The sequence below is a fragment of the Dendrobates tinctorius genome, unplaced genomic scaffold (assembly GCF_039654945.1).
Source record: "Dendrobates tinctorius isolate UK_male_01 unplaced genomic scaffold, ASM3965494v1 ptg000156l, whole genome shotgun sequence".
NCBI classification, from domain to species: Eukaryota; Metazoa; Chordata; class Amphibia; order Anura; family Dendrobatidae; genus Dendrobates; species Dendrobates tinctorius.
The window spans coordinates 11,165,997-11,187,920 of NW_027361823.1; the positions used below are offsets into that span (position 1 = coordinate 11,165,997).

Here is a 21,924-nt window from a genome sequence, read left to right on the forward strand (position 1 = left end):
TGAGCTGTAAACCCAAAAATAATATTTTTTTATGTAGATTACACTGCACAACAAATTTCAGGGAAGTTCTTGTCCCCTGAGAAAATTGTATTGTATCTTCTAGATTTTGATATGCTGAACACGAATATGTGCTCCAAAAGTCTGTATCACGTAAGGTTTTTAAGAAACAACAGTTTATAGTCTACATGACGTCCGAGACACTACATACATGTGCATCGATGTCAGTAGCAAAAGCAATTGTTCAAAAGTGTTTTGCAGACGACTTTTGTTTATAATCCGTGTCAGATGCTTCTCGAATAAGATTACAGCAATAGTCGGCCAGCATTGACGTACTCCACTTTCCCTGGTACCTTTTCTCCATCAGCGCAATGTCTTGGTGAAATCTTTCACCGTGTTCATCGCTAACGGCACCAAGATGGTCTGGAAAAAAGTCCAAGTGAGAATGTAGGAAATGCATTTTTAGTGACATATTGCATTTCATCAAATGATATGCTGTGACCATAATGTCCACGAGTTGTTCAAAGTTCGGTGCCCTGCTGTTGCCAAGGAAGTTGAAGGTCACATCTGTAAAGGCTCTCCATGCCACTTTTTCAGCACCTTGCAAAAGACCATCAAAGCTACTGTCATTCATTATATCTCTGATCTGTGGGCCAATAAAAATACATTTGTTAATCTTTGCATCACTTAATCTTGGAAATTTCTGTTGCAAGTAAGAAAAGGCTTCCAATTCTTTGTTCATTGCTTTGACAAAATTCTTCATAAACCCAAGTTTAATATGCAAAGGAGGGAGAAATATCTTTGCTGGATCAATGAGAGGATTATGTTTAACATTCTTCTGTCCAGCAACCAGGTTTTCGCAGAGTGGCCAGTCCTTTCTGAAATAGTGCATTTCTCGTGCATGACTGTCTCAATCACAAATAAAACAACAATACTTGGTATATCCAAACTGCAGTCCAAGAAGAAGTGCAACAACTTTTAGATCACCACATACAGTATGTTCCAGTTATAATGTCTATAATTAATGTGGGTCAACAGTAACTCCATATTCTCATACGTTTCTTTCATGTATACAGCATGTCAAATAGGTATAGAAGGATAGATATTTCCATTGTGTAGTAAAACAGCCTTCAGACTTAAAACTGATGAGTCAATGAACAGTCGTCATTCCTTCGGGTCATGTTTGCAGCCAAGAGCACCAAACAACCCCAAGACATCGTTGCAAAAGGTTAAACTGTCGACATGGTTGAAAAATTGATTAAGGTCTTCTTGAAGACTGTGAAAAACAGAAACTCTTGTTCCTGGTAATAAGAGATTCCGTTTTTGTAGCCTTGATCCCAATAATTCTGCCTGCCTCTTTGACAATTTCAAATCTCTGACCAAGTCACTCAGATCAGCTTGACTGAACAGATGTGGATGTCACGCTCGCGCCTTGGCTGAATGGCGCGAGCCGGGGGTTGTGGCCCCACTGTGCCACAGACCAGACTACCCTGGAAGGGGCGTGACTGCGACAGCTACCTTGGTCTTCACTGGAGCCTCTGATGGTGAGGTCAGGCTTGTGCGGCAGGTAGCTGCCGGGTGCCACTCCAGGGTGGTGTCTGGCTGTGGCTGCTGATCCCACTCGGGAACAGGACACCTGGACAGGTGCGAGTGACAAGCAGGCTGAGACACTGGGCAAGCAGGCACGGCTTGGTACACTGGCAGGCAGGCACAGCTTGGAGACACGGCTTGGAGACACTGGGCAAACGGGCACGGCTTGGAGACACTGGGCAAGCGGGCACGGCTTGGAGACACTGGACACGGCTTGGAGACACTGGGCAAGCGGACACGGCTTGGAGACACAGGGCAAGCAGGAGTGGTATATGAGAGAACCGGTTTGGACCTGTTCACACAGGAGATGCAGGTATGGATCTAGGCAGGAAGGTGTGGTATATGAGAGAACAGGTTTGGACCTGTTCACACAGGAGATGCAGGTATGGATATAAGCAGGAAGGTGTGGTATATGAGAGAACAGGTTTGGACCTGTTCACACAGGAGATGTAGGTAGGCAGAGCCGCAGGAGTGAGGAGCAGGCAGAGCCGCAGAAGTGCGGAGCAGGCAGAGCCGCAGGAGTGCGGAGCAGGCAGAGCCGCAGGAGTGCGGAGCAGGCAGAGCCGCAGGAGTGCGGAGCAGGCAGAGCCGCAGGAGTGCGGAGCAGGCAGAGCCGCAGGAGTGCGGAGCAGGCAGAGCCGCAGGAGTGCGGAGCAGGCAGAGCCGCAGGAGTGCGGAGCAGGCAGCGCCGCAGGAGTGCGGGGCAGACAGAGCGGCTAGGGAGCCGTGCAGACAGAGCGGCTAGGGAGCCGTGCAGACAGAGCGGCTAGGGAGCCGTGCAGACAGAGCGGCTAGGGAGCCGTGCAGACAGAGCGGCTAGGGAGCCGTGCAGACAGAGCGGCTAGGGAGCCGTGCAGACAGAGCGGCTAGGGAGCCGTGCAGACAGAGCGGCTAGGGAGCCGTGCAGACAGAGTGGCTAGGGAGCCGTGCAGATCCACAGATAAAGAGGACACAAGGAAAGACACGGCAGGGAAGGAACCACAAACAAGGAGACTGACAGACAGAGGTAAGACTGAGTTCAGACAGAGGCACAGGGACAAAGACTCAGGGGCCAGGATATTCAGCCTCCCGGCAGGCAGACAGGGTACAAAGCAAGACTAGAGAATCCTCCAGAGAAGGAGACAAACAGAACAGGGCCTGGCTAGCTCAGCAGCGGAATACTAACTGAGTATAGACATTGCTCAGGCAATGTTTCAGTGGGAGTGGCGAAACTAAATAGTCAAGGGCTCCAGGTGGTTGGTCAGGGACAGATTACACAGGTGCACCCAGACCGCATAAGAACCAGAGAGTTCAGGCGCCGCCCCCCTATACACACAGTCAGGAAACATGGAGAGCAAGCAGGAAAACAAGAGGCATAGCACATGGAGCTCAGGGCTGGCAACAGACAGATTTCACAGCATGGTTTGAAGGAGAAAGTAAGTTGGTGCGCTGGGGATGGGAGGCCATGCCGTGATGCCAGCAGGGTTGTTACAGTGGATTAGATGTAGAAGGCTCAAAGTCTGGGTCTGCAGCAGTTTCATTTTCCACTGACATTGTTAGTTCATCTTCGTTGTCCTCCATTGTCCATACTTTGGGCAGCTTTGGAACATGAAGACTTTCATCGTGTGGCACTCGTCTTATGGCTGAAGGAAGATTAGGATATTCTATTGATTTCTTGTTCTTTGCTGAATATCCTGTTACATTTGTAAGGCAGAAGTAGCTATCTGTTACATGATTGCTCTGCTCTCAATATCATTGGGACAGTGAACGACATTGAAGGTTGTGATCCATTCAGCCATGCTCTAAGTATGTCAGTATTGTCTTTTGATTCTTCCCCTGACCAGGAGATGTGGTATGCTCCATACACAGTCAGCAGAATGATTCACTGAGCCTGTGCAGAATTCGCATCATAAGTTCTTGCATATGTGTAGATCAGCGATTTATGTTATTTCAGTGGAAAATTGAGAATATACTGTTTCAGAAAAAGTTCATACATGAGTTTTTAGAATTATAACATAATATTATAATGGTTCGTATCATTTCTCAAAAACCTTACGTGATAGGAAAAATCTGAAGTCCGAGGGACAAAACCTTTGTAACACAGCATTATTGGTGAATCTTCTTCATGTTTTTTTTTTATTGTGGGTGCATTGGAGCAATAGAAACAATATTCTAAAATAAAATATTTTCTATTACAATATTAGAAATATATTCTTTATAATGTTCTTTCACAGGTTCAACCACAACAAAATCACCTTCAACATCATCATCAACATCATCACCATCAACATCAAAAAGAACCACAAAACGTCCCGAATCAACAGCTGATCCTCACCCTAACGCCTATCTGATTGGAGCCGGAAGAGCAGATTGCACTGGCCTCCTGGCAGATGCTCCTTTGGTACTTGACCGGTTTAGTACTATCTGATTCTGTGCTGATATTTTTCATATAGTAAATGGAACCGGATTTACTATTACATAGGTGTGGAGGTCTGAGAGCCATGTGCTCCATCACATGACAGATGAGTAGGGTTCTCAGGAATCCAATATTCCTCTGTTATGTTATGTATGATGTAGAATCATAATGCCTTCCTGATATGCTCCGTTTCCCTGACATATGTTAACCATTTTGCTTTTCATTTTCTAGATGGGCTATGCTAGTGGAGAACAACGAGCTGGAGGACTACACACACGCCTATACAGTCGTGCTTTCATTGTAGCAGAACCGGATAATTCCAAAAGAGTCGTTTTTGTGAGCGCCGACATTGGAATGGTTTCACAAAGGGTCAGATTAGAGGTAAGAATGATTATTAAGCTAACCATAGTTTTATTATCAGTCACTGACTAATGATAATATAACAAATACAACAATAGAATTATTTCACCCATAAACATGTGTCAGACTGAAAATGACTGTAAACTTTACATCGGCCTGTCTCAGTATTACCTACTGTAGAGGTGTTAGGTGTCACTTTGTAGACTTAAACTAACATATGGTCATTGTTTTGCTATAGCTCCACTATGGATTCTTGTGTCACCAGGGTTTTGCATGAGCTCACATGTGTTCAAGAGTCTAAAGGTCCTCTCACAATGACCAATGATCGGCCAGAATGGTTGCTCAGAAGAATACTCATTCCTGATCATCGGCACGTGTAGACATACGACACATCAGCCAATGAATGATAAAAATGCTTGCTTGTCAATTGACTGGATCCTCAAGACTGGTCACATCATGTTTTACCCTATGTTCAGTGTCACCATCAGGGTTTACGTCTAAATCCCCGCAAAATGGGAATTGGGTATATGCACTGACAGAGTTATTGGCTATAGTGATGTAACTGGAGTCAGAGTGTGCTCCGTCATACATCATAAGCCTAGTTGAGTAGTGAGCTGCATCAAGCCGTTGTCTACCTACTGTGTACTCTTCTGTTAATGCAGAATGCACTAATAGGGGATATGATAATGTGTTCTAAACTGACTAAGTGTTTAGAGAAAAATTGAATTATTTCATGAAATTTTAAATCACTTACTGTGTATTTTTTTAGGTCATGGATAAACTGGAAAGCAAGTATAACGGCCTCTACAGACAGGAGAATGTGATATTAAGTGGGACGCACACACATTCAGGACCAGGTGGATATTTTCAGTACACAATTTTTAGGTTGATAAGTGGAGGATTTAACCGAGAGGCCACTGATGCCATAGTAAATGGCATTGTCAAGGTACTGTCAAAAATAGTCTACTCTTGAGCAATATAGAAATGCAGAAGCTGCAAATACTATGCACAGGTGACCAGTCTGGTTGTAGATTTTATCAACGCCTTGTGTCATCTCCAATCCAGAGCATTGACATAGCACATGGAAGCATGAGGAGAGGACGAGTCTTTGTGAACAAAGGTGACCTTGACAAAAGCAATATCAACAGAAGCCCTTCCTCCTATCAGAAGAACCCTCAATCAGAGAGAGACAGGTATTTTGGTTTTCTATTTTTTGGTGGCACCTCTTATTGTCCCCCATAAACATTAAATGTCAGCTGAACAGCTGTCTCTTCCGACTTCCCTATAAACAGGAACGCTTCAGGGAGAGCACAAGGACTGACCCCTGAAATTCAGCAGGTTGCATCCTTCTCTCCTCCAACATTATCTGTTGGGGGAATGTTGGGAATCCTCCACTCACATTAGACTGTTGTCCAGTCCCATCACATTCAGCCAACTTTACTCTAATGGGGTCTTGATTTTATGGACAATGCTGTCTAATGGACTTGGTAAGCAACCACTACTTTTGGGGTTAACCAGTTTCACTCAGATCATTGTGACAAGAGGAAATCTATGAAATAAATGTGACAATATCATTCATTTCTACAAAAACTGAACTGGAAGAACAATTGTATGCTGTCAGTGTGCGGCTGGAGCGAGGTTTAGTTATTGACCATCTATTTTCATACCATTTCTAAATCGTCTCCTCGAGAGAAACCTTTAAGATGAGCCAGTTGTATGACATAGGACTGCAGTGCTGAAAGCTTTTATAGGTGACAAGCTCAATCAACTGGTAAATTAACTTTCACTGGCAAATAGAAAAAACACTCAGAAGTAATTGGGTAAGTGAGAAATATGGTTTCTGAACCACTCAATAAGGGCTCATAACATCTATCTGCTGGTGCTTTCTCTTCTGATCTGCAGTTTTGGATTTTTTTGCATTTGCCATAGTAAAGGTCATTAATGAGATAAATTACCAGTTAAACTGACCTTTTCATACTACACATCACTCCTGCAACAACTGAACACACCATGTGCATCATCAGTAAAAGCTGGATAGCAATGCAAATTACTGGCATGACAATCCAATTTCTTAATTTTGAAGGGTAACTCTACCTTCAGTCTTACTTTTCCAGAAGTCTGCAGTATGTATTCTTCTTCACAGGAGTTAATGGTAGGTGGTGGAAATAGCACAATATTCCACCCTGTGATCCCCATCCCTGCATCACTACTTTATCTCACATATTTTAAGCTTTAGAGGACCCCATGAAACATTTACGCACACTCACTACATGGACAAAACATTGGGACACCTACGCGTTACAGCCGAAGGAGCTTCTATGACCTCCCGTTCTAAATCTATAGGCGTTAAAGGAAACCTGACTGGAGATTCATGCTGAATGAATAAATGGAAGCAAGAATTGGACTCATGCTTTTTTTACTTTGAAATGCTATGGAGTTTCAGAGAAAATATTTTGAAAAGCCGACCAGGGACTAATCATCAAGATTGGTATTTTCATGCTGGTCTTGATGAGGGTCTGTGTGGAAAGAGAGGTGCCGGATTCTTTAAGAGACGCATGCCTCTGAATGAATTGGGATATGTGCAAAGTGATTGGCGCCCCGTGTGCCTCGTGGCAAACCTTACCTCAGTTAGATCACATACCATAGAAGAGAAAAAGCAGGACAAAGGCACAGCTGTATGACCTCGGGTTAATGAAAGCTGCACACACATCAGGGAACACGGGTGCCACTTCCAAGGAAAATAGTCTGCATATCCATAGAGAAGAAAGTGGATAGGCACATTCCATCCCGTGCAAAATAATCCTTTATTGTGGCATCAAGTTACCAAGAGCAGGCAGATAAAACCATGGAGCAAGCACAGACGACGATCGTTTCGCGCTTACAATGCGCTTCAACAGGTCATGACGCTTGGTTTGTTTTTTGGAATGGTCGCTTACAGAGATGTTCGTTTTCAATTCCTCTATTCATTAATTGGATGAATTTTTGGTCACTGGTTTGGCGCAGGATTCTGATTGTTCATTCTATTACGGACAATGGAGAGCATGGCCAGGAAGTTTCGGCCCCTTTAGCGGCCCAAAATACAGTGGGTCCTGTGACAGTATTGAGTTTTTCTTGGGTATCAAATTGATACAATTTGCATTGGACGGCAGGTCGCCGGTTAAAATGATGGCTGACATGAAGGCAGAAGCGAGCCGGGTTAATGATTTGTAGATGGTGATGTTGCGTGCGGCTCAATCTCTACTGGACAAGCTAATTTTGCCTGTAAGATTATGCCGTTGTGCAAAGTGTTCTGCCGTCGGCTATCTAAGGCGACAGTGTCTACGCATTTGTTTGCCTCAAAAGAGAGTTGTATAATAGCAGGTCCATCTGGATTGCACTGGTGGATTTAGGTCCTTTTGTTGGCTTGACGGGTCAGCATGGTTTCGGTTTGTACATTTCAGTTTGGGTGGTTGCTAGAGTCAGGGCAAAAGGTTTGGTTTAGTAATGGTGGTTGGTAGAGTCAGGGCCAAATGTTGGGAGTAATAATGGTCTGGCGTATAATCGGGTTTGGTGTCAGGTATTCCCAATCATTGTGGAATTATCATTGTAGGTTAATGGAGTTCTTTTCAGGGTGGAAGATTCGGTTTGGTTTTGATTTCAAAGGTTTAGGAGGATAGGCCCCTAAAATTCCTTACCTTCTCCTGAGCGGCCGATGGACAGGGTGTTACAGCATTTGATTTGGTTGGGCCTAATTTGACTTGTGGTTATCAGCTGAGGTTGGGCATGGCGTGAGTTACTCTATTCTTGAAGCTTTTTCTGGTCCACAGTAGGAGCGAGTTTAACCCCTTCACCCCGAAGGGTGGTTTGCACGTTCATGACCGGGCCAATTTTTACAATTCTGACCACTGTCCCTTTATGAGGTAATAACTCTGAAATGTTTCCATGGATCCCGGTGATTCTGACATTGTTTTCTCGTGACATATTGTACTTCATGTTAGTGAAAAAAACGGAAATTTGGCGAAAATTTTGAAAATTTTGCAATTTTCCAACTTTGAATTTTTATGCCCTTAAATCACAGAGATATGGCACACAAAAAACTTAATAAGTAACATTTCCCACATGTTTACTTTACATCAGCACAATTTTGGAATAGTTATAAGGGTTAAAAGTTGACCAGCGATTTCTCATTACGGACCACATCACATTTGAAGCCACTTTGAGGGGTCTATATGATAGAAAATACCCAAAAGTGACACCATTCTAAAAACTGCACCCCTTAAGGTGCGCAAAACCACATTCAAGAAGTTTATTAACCCTTCAGGTGCGTCACAGGAATTTTTTGAATATTTAAAAAAAATTGAACATTTAACTTTTTTTCACAAATAAAATACTTCAGGTTCAATGTTTTTTATTTTACCAAGGGTAACAGGAGAAATTGGACTGCAAAAGTTATTGTGCAATTTGTCCTGAGTACGCTGATACCTGATATGTTGGGGGGGAACCACTGTTTTGGCGCATAGCAGAGCTCAGAAGGGAAGGAGCGCCGATTGACTTTTTCAATGCTGGCTGGAATTCAGATCGGATGCCATGTCACGTTTGGAGAGCCCCTGATGTACCTGAACAGTGGAAACCACCCACAAGTGACCCCATTTTGGAAACTAGACCCCACAAGAAACTTATCTAGTTGTGTTGTGAGAACTTTGAACCCACAAGGGCTTCACAGAAATTTATAACGTACAGCGGTACAATTAAAAAATCATATTTTTTCCAAAAAATGGCTTTTTCAACCCCAATTTTTATTTTCCCAAGGGTAACAGGACCCTAAAAGCTATTGTGCAATTTGTCCTGAGTACGCTGATACCCCACATGTGGGGGTAAACCACTATTTGGGCGCATGGCAGAGCTCAGAAGGGAAGCAGCGCCATTTGACTTTTTTGGCTGGAATTGAGATCGGACGCCATGTCGCGATTGGAAAACCCCTGATGTACCAAAACAGTGGAAACCTCCCACAAATGACACCATTTTGGAAACTAGACCCCCCAAGGAACTTATCTAGATGTGTGGTGAGCACTTTGAACCCCCAAGGGCTTCACAGAAGTTTATAATGTACAGCCGTACAATTAAAAAATCATATTTTTTCCACAAAAATGATCTTTTCACCCTCAATTCTTATTTTTCCAAGGGTAACAGGACCCTAAAAGTTATTGTGCAATTTGTCCTGAGTACGCCGATACCCCACATGTGGGGGTAAACCACTATTTGGGCGCATGGCAGAGCTCGGAAGGGAAGCAGCGTTATTTGACGTTTTTGGCTGGAATTGAGATCGGACACCATGTCGCGTTTGGAAAGCCCCTGATGTACCAAAACAGTGAAAACCCCCCACAAATGACACCATTTTGGAAAATAGACCCCCCAAGGAACTTATCTAGATGTGTGGTGAGCACTTTCAACCCCCCGGTGCTTCACAGAAGTTTATAACGCCCGGGCGTGAAAATAAAAAAATCGTATTTTTTCAACAAACATCTTTTAGTCACCGATTTTTTTTATTTTCCCAAGGGTACCAGGAGAAATTGGACCCCAAAAGTTGTTGTCCAATCTGTCCTGAGTACGCTGATACCCCATATGTGGGAGAAAACTACTGTATGGGCACACGTCAGGGCTCGGAAGGGAAGTAGTGACGTTTTGGAATGCAGACTTTGATGGAATGGTCTGCGGGTGTCATGTTGCTTTTGCAGAGCCCCTGATGTACCTAAACAGTGGAAACTCCCCACAAATGACACCATTTTGGAAACTAGACCCCCTAAGGAACTTATCTAGATGTGTGGTGAGCACTTTGAACCCCCAAGGGCTTCACAGAAGTTTATAATGCCCGGGCATGAAAATAAAAAAATTGTATTTTTCCACAAACATGATCATTTAGTCCCCAATTTTTTTATTTTCCCAATGGTATCAGGAGAAAATGGACCCCAAAAGTTGTTGTCCAATTTGTCCTGAGTATGCTGATACCTCATATGTGGGAGAAAACTACTGTATGGGCACACGTCGGGGCTCGGAAGGGAAGTAGTGACGTTTTGGAATGCAGACTTTGATGGAATGGTCTGCGGGTGTCATGTGCGTTTGGAGAGCCCCTGATGTACCTAAACTATTGAAATTCCCCACAAGTGACCCGATTTTGGAAACTAGACCCCCCAAGGAACATGTGAGCGCCGCTGATCGCGCTAGACGTACTATCCCATCCATAGGCATAGGGGCTCGGGTCTCATGGACGGGATAGTACGTCTGATGTCGGAAAGGGGTTAACAAGGTGGATGTGTCCGGTGGAGTTCTGGAACTTTCCATCAGGCAGTAATGGCAGTAAGAGATTTATTGTCTAGGTCTTTAATGTATGTGGACATAATATGTTTAGGCATGTGGTAATTGGGAGGATTGGAGGTCGGCATTGGGCAAAGGGCTGGAGGAGGAGAGCAATTCGGTGTTATTGGTTGGGTATAGTCGGGAGAAGAGTTGGTCTGTTCCTAAATTGAATAAATTAATGTCGGATATAGCTTTTGAATTTTAAGTTCAGGGGTATTTAGGATTTAGCAAAAATCCTTCTGGTGTAAGGGTATAGGACGGAAGTTGGCCGGTGTCTTATCATGAATTTATTGATTTTGTCAATCAGCTAGTGGATGTCTGTTTCTCTTCACGGGAGTTACCTCCTTTTCAGGGCGCTTTCCCGGCAACCTTATTTTGGGTTTTTTTCTTTTCAATTGAGAGAGTTAGTCAGTCCTTCTAGATTTCGGGAAGGAGTGCTGCGGAAATGGGATGCGAATGGGTTTGAGAACAGGGGGACGACATTTATCCCTACCTCCAAAACGGATGTCGAAGGCAAAGGTTGCAAAGTAATGTTGTTTAAAGTGGTGGTTCTCCTTATATGCCCAGTGGATTTATAGGAAGAGTTCTTTCTGTGTATAATTGGCACGTTGGGTGCCCTGTTATTGGTACATAAAAACCGGTTCGTTTCTGTCACATTTTCAAAAAACCGATGTCGTAGGCAAAGGTCGCAAGGTAAGGTTGTTTGATGTGGTTAGTTCTCCTTATATGTTAAGTGGATTTATATGAAGAGTTTTTATCTGTGGATAATGGGCGCATTGGGTGCCCTGTTATTGATACATAAGGACGGTTATTTTTTGTCACATTTTCAATTTGAGGCAATAAAAAGAGGTGTTTGGACTAGTAAGTTATCCTTTGTGAGGATTACAATGGGCATTAACTTCGGATGGGAGCAGCCATAGAGACAGTCAGGAGAGGCTTAGGCTAGGAAGTGACGAAGAGGATCAGTCGTTGGGAGTCTGCGAGGTTCTAATAGTACGTTGGTCCAGCATTGATTTTGTTTAAGTATGGATAACTGCGCTGGTGGATTATGGGACGTTCATTTGTCTTCTGTGCAGTATTAAGGGCAGCAGTCTGCCTAGATAGTTGGCAGCTGGGGTGCCAAGGAATCTAGCAGTCTCACAGTGGATCAGAAGGCGGGGGAGATGGTTTGGAAATAGTTACGCTCTGAATTTCAAAGATTTGTTTGCTTGGGCACAAGCTTCAAATGTACTGGCAATACATCTGGGAAAGATTGGTTTTTGGAAAAGGCCCTACAGGGATGTGATTAAGGATATGAAGTTTGATATGTTGCAGCTATGGCTATGTCTCCTAGGTTTTGGTGGTAGGGTATGATATCGTTTTCTGAAAGGTGTGGCATGGAGCGAGGTCTGTTCAGTGAGTGAACAAATCTGGGATCAAGGTGAATAAAGCAGTGTCCCGTCATGGCAAGGAATGGGGAGGTTGTGGTGCGCCACACGGATTTGGAATTTGGTAAATGGGGAATTTTGGAAGAGGAACAAGATCAGCCTAAACAGGGTCGGTTTGGATACGTTGCGTTTGGTGGCACCAGAGGACATTAAAAAGAGGCTCGGAAGTGTGGAGGGACATAAATGTTTGAGGGATCAAAACATTTATGTTGGTGGCATGGGGGGAGGACCTCGAAGTTGGTGGTGCTGGTAAATAGCGGTTCAAGGGGGATCTCAAGAGGTCCTGGACTCCCCCTGGGTGGATTAAAGTGGACTGGTAATTGAATTATCCCACGGAAGGGATTAAAGTGGACCCGTGCTTAATGGTAATGGAAATTGGCCAGGTGGGTTGATATGTGTCTCTGAGCTGGTGCTTAGCAGCTACAGGCAAGACTCGACCTGGGGACCAAGTTGGGAATATCAAATCTGAGTTTTATGGTTTGGGGCTTCGAGAACCACCCCTTCTGGGATGTTGTGTTTTAAATGTTATGTTATATGTTTAATAAAGGGCTGCTGTGGTCAATTTATCCAAATACCTCTGGAGTGTTTATTTTGTTGGTGTATGAATCAATGGGGTTGGGTGGCCAATAAGAGTTTTAAATAACTAGGTATGGAAGCTCACATGAATCACAAATACCAATTTGTCAAGAGAGGCCGTACTGGGCCGCAGGCTTTAGAAGGGAGGCTGACATGACAGGGTTGAGTGGGAATATAGTGAGCTGGAGTTAGGGATTAGGATGGTACTACGGGGTTAATGTATTTGAATAATGTGGGGGCTACTGCTGGGATGAGAGGGAGGTGGGGTCAGAGGTGGAGTATGAGTTATCATTATAAAGACAGTGGCCATCTTAGTGGAGCAACCATTTTAGGTTCCCCCACATAGTGACAAGAAGCTCCCACCCACCCTCCCTTAATTGTTTTTTTGGTTAGGTAATCGCTTTGGGGTTAATCTTGTCTTAATAGGTTTCTTGTAGGGATAATGGGCGGTATTTAGGGGTTGGGGTTATAATTTGTTTGTAAGTCTGTATAATTACTTGTCACGGCAGTATGGTGTGGGGGGGAGGTCCTCGAGGTTGGTGGTGCTGGTGAATAGTGGTTCGGGGGGATCTCAAGAGGTCCTGGACTCCCCCCTGGGTGGATTCAAGTGGACGGGTAACTGAATTATCCCGCGGAAGGGATTAAAGTGGACCCGTGCTTAATGGTAATGGAAACTGGCCAGGTGGGTTGATATGTGTCTCTGAGCTGGTGCTTAGTGGCTAAAGGCAAGACTAGACATGGGGACCAAGTTGGGAATATCAAATCTGAGTTGTATGGTTTGGGGCTTCGAGGACCACCCCTTCTGGGACGTTGTGTTTTAAATGTTATGTTATATGTTTAATAAAGGGCTGCTGTGGCCAATTTATCCAAATACCTCTGGAGTGTTTATTTTGTTGGTGTATGAATCGATCGGGTTGGGTGGCCAATAAGAGTTTTAAATAACTAGGTATGGAGGCTCACATGAATCACGAATACCCATTTGTCATGAGCTGCGAAAATCGAAATGATGATTCTTGATCCAATATACAAAGAAGCGGTTTTTATTTCACGCTAGACAGGTGTCTTTCTCAAGTGTAAAAACCAACTGTACAGTGCACATAGGAGTGAGGGGTGTCTAAGTAACCTCAGTGGAAAACATAGCTCATTATGATCTGGGGGAATGTTACTTATCTATGATTGTAAGGGGGTTCACTGATCATGGTGCCCCTGCTTCCTGATCAATATGTATAATTAACAAGTACTGTTTCATTTGTTTTTTTCTCTTGTTTCCACTATTTACTATCTGGACTACTCTTTATGTTAACGCCACACTCAGACGAACTATGATGATGGGAACTATGGTGTTATTAGTTCTCCTGAATTTTTATACTGAGGCTACACTTCCAAAGAATTGCTCCCCCATGGGTATGAGTGCTTGGCTACAGACAACACTGGGAAAACCCCCATCTGGTAGTACTTGACATGGCTGATTGTTGCTGTAACAACTTATTCCTAAGCTTCATGTACGCCATTACTATATATATATGTATATATATATTGTGGTGCAGTGACCGCTGTGTCCGCTAGGGGGCGCTGTGTGGGTGTCCCAGGACAGCCGTATAAGCATTTCCATTGCCCTGATAGGTGTAGGATACTGAAAGATCATAATGATCAGCAGAGGTACTGCTGAGTAGTACGTTCCATTACAATGTGTCAGGGAAGCCTGTGTGTGGCTGTGTGCAATAGGACCTTGGGTGAGGTCATAGCCATGTGATCACCTGTGGGTGTGGTTATGGACCATATAAGGTACCTGAGGTCTGGTCACATGTGGTGAATGCAGAGACCCGATTGGTCCGTTTGGAAGGTCTCGTGTGGCTCCCTGCTTGACAGCACGTCTGGACGCTGTGACTAATGGCGAAGTGTGCCTGACAGTTCCCAGGGAGAGGGAATGAACATTAGAAGTGTAAAGCAGCATGCAAGGTAAGCCGGAAACGGGACTACAACTGAGAGACTGTATAGCTAGTTGGCTAGATGAAGCACAGCCTGTGTGACTAGGAGGGCTATAGGGGAGCAGAGCTCCAGTGTGAAGATACCCTGCTGTCTGCTATAAGACTGTTGCATATTGTGATTGGTTTATGATAATGAATAAACCTCATGGACTGTGATATTGCTTTATGGAAACCTGTGCCGGACGTGATTATTCGCTGCCATGCGAGTGTCCCCCAACCTTGAATGACAGCGCTACCTCACAAATGGTGGAGAATGCGGGCAATATAGTAGCCTTGTTGCTGGGGGCAACGGAAAAGGACTGCCAAAAAAACAAAAAACTTTGTTGCTAAGGGCTGCGGTTCCAACAGCACATGTTGCAGTGCTGGCAACGCTGAGCCAGGAGGGCTGACTGTTGTGAAAGCCGTATACGGACAGCAGCTCAGTGAAAGAGACTGGTGATTGCTAGGGTGCCTCTGCGGATAAGAGGTACTCGAGGGCCTGTGTGGCCGACACAGGTAATGGACAGGTGTTCGTTGTTGTACTGACCTGGATCAGTGAGCAAGGTCCTGGAGGGTCAGTGTTGGGAGGTTCTGGGAGACGAATCGGATCCCTGGAACATGTGATATGACCTTGGACCTGGTGAGGCCGGTGTGTTGGGAGACCCTGGGAGGAGGGTCGGCTCCCTGAATAGCACCCGGTGTGCCCTGTGTGTTGGACGATCTCAGGCGGAGATGGTACGTCCTGAATAGCGCACAGACAGGATACGTGAGTCTTTTGGAGTTTTTTCGTGCATGTGTTTTTCTTTTTTCCTCTGCAAAACCTGAAGGTGCTTGCTGTGGCTCAGTGGGGTCACGAAGGTCTTGCAGCACAGAGACCTGGTGTTTTTCCTTTTTTGGGATCTCCTCTTTGAGCATTGGTAGCAGACGCTGTCTGTCTACACCATCCTGCTGCAGCTTTATTCCATGTGACTAAGCGGATACAGTAGTTGTGGCTTTACACAACTATTAAGGGTGAGTACCCTGTATTATTTCTTTATACCCATTATACCTGCACTGGTAAGGCCCTATGGGCATGCTGTTGTGGTTTCTTTTATCTTCAAGGGTGACAAGCGGCTTCTGGTAACCTGGCGGGTGTTATGAGCTCATTTTCTGCTCCACCAGTTGGGAGTGCTCCTTCCGTTCTCCCTCTGGTAGTGACAGGAGGTAGTGAGGTTAGTTTAATTGGTAATGGTCTGCCACCTGACGAGGAGGATAGTGATTGGATCTCTGGAGTATCAGACTGGATAGAAAACAGCCAACGCCCTATCCTGTTGCTGGTGATTTAGTCTGTTTCTCAGGTCTTGGACTTCAGCTCTGCTCCAGTAATCTCAAGTTAAGTTTGTTTTTTGCTAATGTTCACACTTGCTCTTGTTGGTCACCTCAGCTTTTTTGTGGTCAGCCAGCCTGGCTGGGCTGTGCTGAATTTCCACTCTTATTTATCTGTATTTGCCAATTTGCCCTTTATTAGATTGGCCTCTTTTTGCTCTGTCTCAGAATATTCCAGAGTGCTGATATAGTGGGAGAAGTCTAGTGACTTCAGGGTTAATTTTGTTATCAGAAGCGTTGGACATTATTTTTGGTAGGGTTTTTTGGCAGATTGCAGACAGTATCTTTCCTTTCCTGTCCTTTCAAGTTAGTTTGGCCCCATCGTTTTCTCAGCCTATTTTTCTGCCTTTGTGTTTTCATCTTGCTTCACCGTCAATAGATGTGGGGGGCTGTCTTTCCTTTGGGGTCTGCTCTGGGGAGTTAGTTTTCCTCTTTTCTTACTTTAGTCTTATTTAGCTCTCCGGTTGTGACGAGGCGTCCAGGACCACCGTAGGCACGCTCCACGACTGCTTCTAGTTGTGTGTTAAGATCAGGGCTCTGCAGTCTGCATGGTTACCAACCTCTCTGGTTTTCTGAGACTTAGCGTTTGTTGCTTTTTTCCTCCTCGGTGACCCATTCATAACAGACGGGGTTACGAAGGGGACAAGCGGCTTCCGGTGGATCGGCGGGTCCACAAAAACGGTGCAGCAGGAGCTGCAGGGACCCAGCCGCTGTGTGTGTGAACAGCAGCCGGTGGGGTCAGTGATCGGTGACAGCAGGAACTATGGTGGTGCCAACAAGGACTTGTGTGGTATCGTTAAGACATAAACTGTGTTTTGTGAACTGTGGTCAGAGAAGACCGGTATAACGGACATGGGGAGATCCCAAAAGGGGGTGGAGTCCCAGAAGGGGGCGGTGACCCAAAGCGGGGTGGTAACCCAAAAAGGGTTGGAGTCCCGGGAGGGGGCAGCAACCCAAAGTGGGGTGGTGGTCCAGAAAGGGGCCAAGTTTGAAGGAATGACAGCGCTGGGTGACTCAGTGGGTATATCTGGGGAACCGCAGTGTGAGTGCATGTCTTGGGAGGAGTGCGGTGTGTCTTTTCCTGATAACGACGAGAAACAGGTGTGTACCATGATGCTGCTCCGGGAAGGAGTCCCTGGTAGGCTGGACTCAAAGAGTCAGGTGACTCTGACAGGAATTCCGCTCGTTTTATCTCTGACCGAGAAAAACGTCAGAGTTCACTGCGTCCACGGGGTCATTGTGAATTATAAAGTGGACAGAGTCCTGATTGAGATGACAAAGGGGGAGTGCCAAGGTGGTAGTATGCCACCAAACTTAGTGCATACCTTTGAGAGGCGCCGGGACTTTGTCATATTTAAAGTTGTGGGGCAGGACGATAGAGACGTTTCTACGGTAGCGCTAGCAGACACTGAGACGCTGACGCGTCCTAATGTGGACAGGCCAGACGTAAGGGCGACTGGAGAAAGAATTGCGTCAGACGAATTTACTGACCTGACGTCACCTGAAGCGTACCACAGTGTGAATGAGAATGGTGTGGTAAACAAAAAGAGCGGAGCAGACACACGGATAGAGAGTGTCTTGGGGGTTCACCATACGGTGTGGTGTGACTGTGACGTGTTGTTGCCAGTAGCCACCACTAGGACAGAATCTAATGCTGTGCTGACTGAAACTCGTGACAGGACTGGTGGTAACCTGATCAAGAAGATAACGGGAATAGAAACACAGTCAGAGGGTAACCGGGGGGTTCACTCGACTGATAAGACTGACTCAGTGGTATCCTTTGACGATATAATTAAAGAATTAGTGGTGCGACACGTGCTGGCCAAAAGAGAACAAGATCAGGAGATACAACTAATAAAAGAGACAGTGGAAGAACATGTCAAACAAGAAAGAATCTTGAGACAATTGGCCGAGCACAAGGTGGAGGGGCTCGAGAAAGAAGTCTTGGAGCTCAGAGGTCACCTGTCCACCTGGCAAAGTGCGAACAAGAGCCTTAAGGAAGAGATGGAGGAACTCAGAGGAGTAGTAGAAGGTCTTCTGCGGGAGAAGAGCTTGGACGGAGATGTGCAGCGGCTGGGTCCGAGTGATAACAAGACGGAATTGCCGGTACCTATCTTGGCAAAGGCTCGCGAAGAGATAAAATCTCCTGAAGTTGGTGAGCAAAGAGGCAAAGAAGACAGTCACCCGGTCGGGTCAACTGTAGTGAGGGAAGTGTCCGTGGTAAAGCCAGAGTCTTCTGTCCAGGAAGAGAGCAAGACCACGACCTTCAAATCTGTGATCGAGGTACCCGAAGACATGCAAGAAGCCTGTGCGGAGGAAGGTGTACATGAGGCTTTCAAAGAGGCGGTCAAAGCGTGTGAGGTGCACTGGGCACCTGAGACTCGGCAGTTGGTGATAGTATCAGCCAGGGAAGATACATCAAACCGAGTAGCTGTCCTGAAAGAGATGCATTTGCAGTGTCTACGTGTCAGACAATTGGTTAGGCAGAGTAATACGAAGGCTGCTCGATGCCTAGAGATAGCAAGAGAGGTTATGGATCGGTTGGGTTTGAGGAAAGATGTGGTTCCGGTACCCAAAGCTCTGATTGGGAGAATCAATGGAAGGTCCGGGAAGGTAATGCAAGACCTTGTGAATATCTCTGGTGTGGTGAGGGTGAGGATCCATCCTGATGATGACCAGGTATCCAGGGAAGTGGATAGGATTCCCATCATGGTGGTTGGCTCTGTGGAAAGCCTGAGAGACTTTCGGATGCTCGTGGAGTATCGAGTGGAGTACCTGCAAGAAATTGAGCAGTTGAGGCTGGACCGTCGGCGAATTAATAAAGAAATACAGAATACCAGGTGGCGGCCGCCTCCAACCCAAGATGTAAGGACCCGAACGGTTCCTCAAAGAAGTGACAGGGCAAATGGCAGAAGAGTGTCAGCAAGGGGTAGTTCGACTGGCAGGATGATGTTGAAAGACCATAGTTCCTGTGAGACGCTGACTGAGTCAGACTCAGACCAGACAGCAGGCTCTACTGAGACTTATGACCGCACCAACTGAGAGAGACGGTCAGTGAGAGAAAGATCAGGTGACAAAGCGTACTGCAGACAGGTGGAGACTAAAGAGTGTCTGATGACGCAGACAAACCGTGACTGGAGGGTCAAAGACAATGACCGGTATTATGACCGCTGGGAGCGGGGGAGGACTAACGTAGAGATGAGGCCGTATGACAAATGGAGACGGTTCTCTCGACCTGGTGGGCAAGGTGTAGTGAGTGCCCAGTCTCGAGAGCCGGGGGTTATGCTGTGTGTTCAACCCCACAGGTTTGAACCTGGGGGGAGGTATGTGGTGCAGTGACCGCTGTGTCCACTAGGGGGCGCTGTGTGGGTGTCCCAGGACAGCCGTATAAGCATTTCCATTGCCCTGATAGGTGTAGGATACTGAAAGATCATAATGATCAGCAGAGGTACTGCTGAGTAGTACGTTCCATTACAATGTGTCAGGGAAGCCTGTGTGTGGCTGTGTGCAATAGGACCTTGGGTGAGGTCATAGCCATGTGATCACCTGTGGGTGTGGTTATGGACCATATAAGGTACCTGAGGTCTGGTCACATGTGGTGAATGCAGAGACCCGATTGATCCGTTTGGAAGGTCTTGTGTGGCTTCCTGCTTGACAGCACGTCTGGACACTGTGACTAATGGCGAAGTGTGCCTGACAGTTCCCAGGGAGAGGGAATGAACACTAGAAGTGTAAAGCAGCATGCAAGGTAACCCGGAGACGGGACTACAACTGAGAGACTGTATAGCTGGTTGGCTAGATGAAGCACAGCCTGTGTGACTAGGAGGGCTAAAGGGGAGCAGAGCTCCAGTGTGAAGATACCCTGCTGTCTGCTATAAGACTGTTGCATATCATGATTGGTTTATGATAATGAATAAACCTCATGGACTGTGATATTGCTTTATGGAAACCTGTGCCGGACGTGATTATTCGCTGCCATGCGAGTGTCCCCCAACCTTGAATGACAGCGCTACCTCACTATATATATATATTTACAGAGGGTGACATACAGTTAGGTCCATATATATTTGGACAGAGACAACATTTTTCTAATTTTGGTTCTAGACATTACCACAATGAATTTTTTAAACAAAACAATTCAGATGCAGTTGAAGTTCAGACTTTCAGCTTTCATTTGAGGGTATCCACATTAAAATTGTATGAAGGGTTTAAGAGTTTCAGCTCCTTAACATGTGCCACCCTGTTTTTAAAGGGACCAAAAGTAATTGGACAGATTGAATAATTGTAAATAAAATGTTCATTTCTAGTACTTGGTTGAAAACCCTTTGTTGGCAATGACTGCCTGAAGTCTTGAACTCATGGACATCACCAGACGCTGTGTTTCCTCCTTTTTGATGCTCTGCCAGGACTTCACTGCGGTAGTTTTCAGTTGCTGTTTGTTTGTGGGCCTTTCTGTCTGAAGTTTAGTCTTTAACAAGTGAAATGCATGCTCAATTGGGTTGAGATCAGGTGACTGACTTGGCCACTCAAGAATATTCCACTTCTTTGCTTTAATAAACTCCTGGGTTGCTTTGGCTTTATGTTTTGGGTCATTGTCCATCTGTAGTATGAAACGACGACCAATCAGTTTGGCTGCATTTGGCTGGATCTGAGCACACAGTATGGCTCTGAATACCTCAGAATTCATTCGGCTGCTTCTGTCCTGTGTCACATCATCAATAAACACTAGTGACCCAGTGCCACTGGCAGCCATGCATGCCCAAGCCATCACACTGCCTCCGCCATGTTTTACAGATGATGTGGTGTGCTTTGCCTTCGCCATACTTTTCTCTTTCTATCATTCTGGTAGAGGTTGATCTTGGTTTCATCTGTCCAAAGAATGTTCTTCCAGAACGTGCTGGCTTTTTTAGATGTTTTTTAGCAAAGTCCAGTCTAGCCTTTTTATTCCTGATGTTTATGAGTGGCTTGCACCGTGCAGTGAACCCTCTGTATTTACTTTCATGCAGTCTTCTCTTTATGGTAGATTTGGATATGGATACGCCTACCTCCTGGAGAGTGTTGTTCATTTGGTTGGCTGTTGTGAAGGGGTTTCTCTTCACCATGGAGATTATTCTGCGATCATCCACCACTGTTGTCTTCCATGGGCGCCCAGGTCTTTTTGCATTGATGAGTTCACCAGTGCTTTCTTTCTTTCTCAGGATGTACCAAACTGTAGATTTTGCCCCTCCTAATGTTGTAGCAATTTCTCGGATGGGTTTTTTCTGTTTTTGCAGCTTAAGGATGACTTGTTTCACCTGCATGGAGAGCTCCTTTGACAGCATGTTTCCTTCACAGCAAAACCTTCCAAATGCAATCACCACACCTCAAATCAACTCCAGGCCTTTTTTCCGCTTAATTGAGAATGACATAACGAAGGGATTGCCCACACCTGTCCATGAAATAGCCTTGGAGTCAATTGTCCAATTACTTTTGGTCCCTTTAAAAACAGGGTGGCACATATTAAGGAGCTGAAACTCCTAAACCCTTCATCCAATTTTAATGTGGATACCCTCAAATGAAAGCTGAAAGTCTGAACTTCAACTGCATCTGAATTGTTTTGTTTAACATTCATTGTGGTAATGTCTAGAGCCAAAATTTGAAAAATGTTTTCTCTGTCCAAATATATATGGACCTAACTGTAACTATTGGAAACGTCACCAATTTTCTAAGTAAATAAGTATATTTCTAAAGGTGCTGTTGACATGAAATTCTCACCACACGTCAGTAACAACTTATTCAGTCCACACAGACAATGAAATAAAACCACAGATGTCCATAAATTACTGTATTTTTTGGACTGAAAATTTTTTTGGAGAAATTGGGGTGCGTCCTATAGTCGGAATGTACTTACCAGGAGTGTGGCAGATTGATGTGG

The 21,924-nt window shown here is 45.3% G+C and overlaps 1 protein-coding gene across 3 annotated transcripts in view; it reads left to right on the plus strand.

The window, feature by feature from the left end:
• The window catches only part of ASAH2 (N-acylsphingosine amidohydrolase 2), a 110,256-nt gene that overhangs the window by 39,525 nt on the left and 48,807 nt on the right, over nt 1-21,924 (plus strand). For all 3 annotated transcript variants that reach the window (XM_073548231.1, XM_073548233.1, XM_073548232.1), the window contains 4 exons: nt 3,801-3,967; nt 4,214-4,363; nt 5,112-5,288; nt 5,408-5,535. In XM_073548231.1, the coding sequence (XP_073404332.1) occupies nt 3,801-3,967; nt 4,214-4,363; nt 5,112-5,288; nt 5,408-5,535 (622 nt within the window). The remainder of the gene's footprint in view (nt 1-3,800; nt 3,968-4,213; nt 4,364-5,111; nt 5,289-5,407; nt 5,536-21,924) is intronic.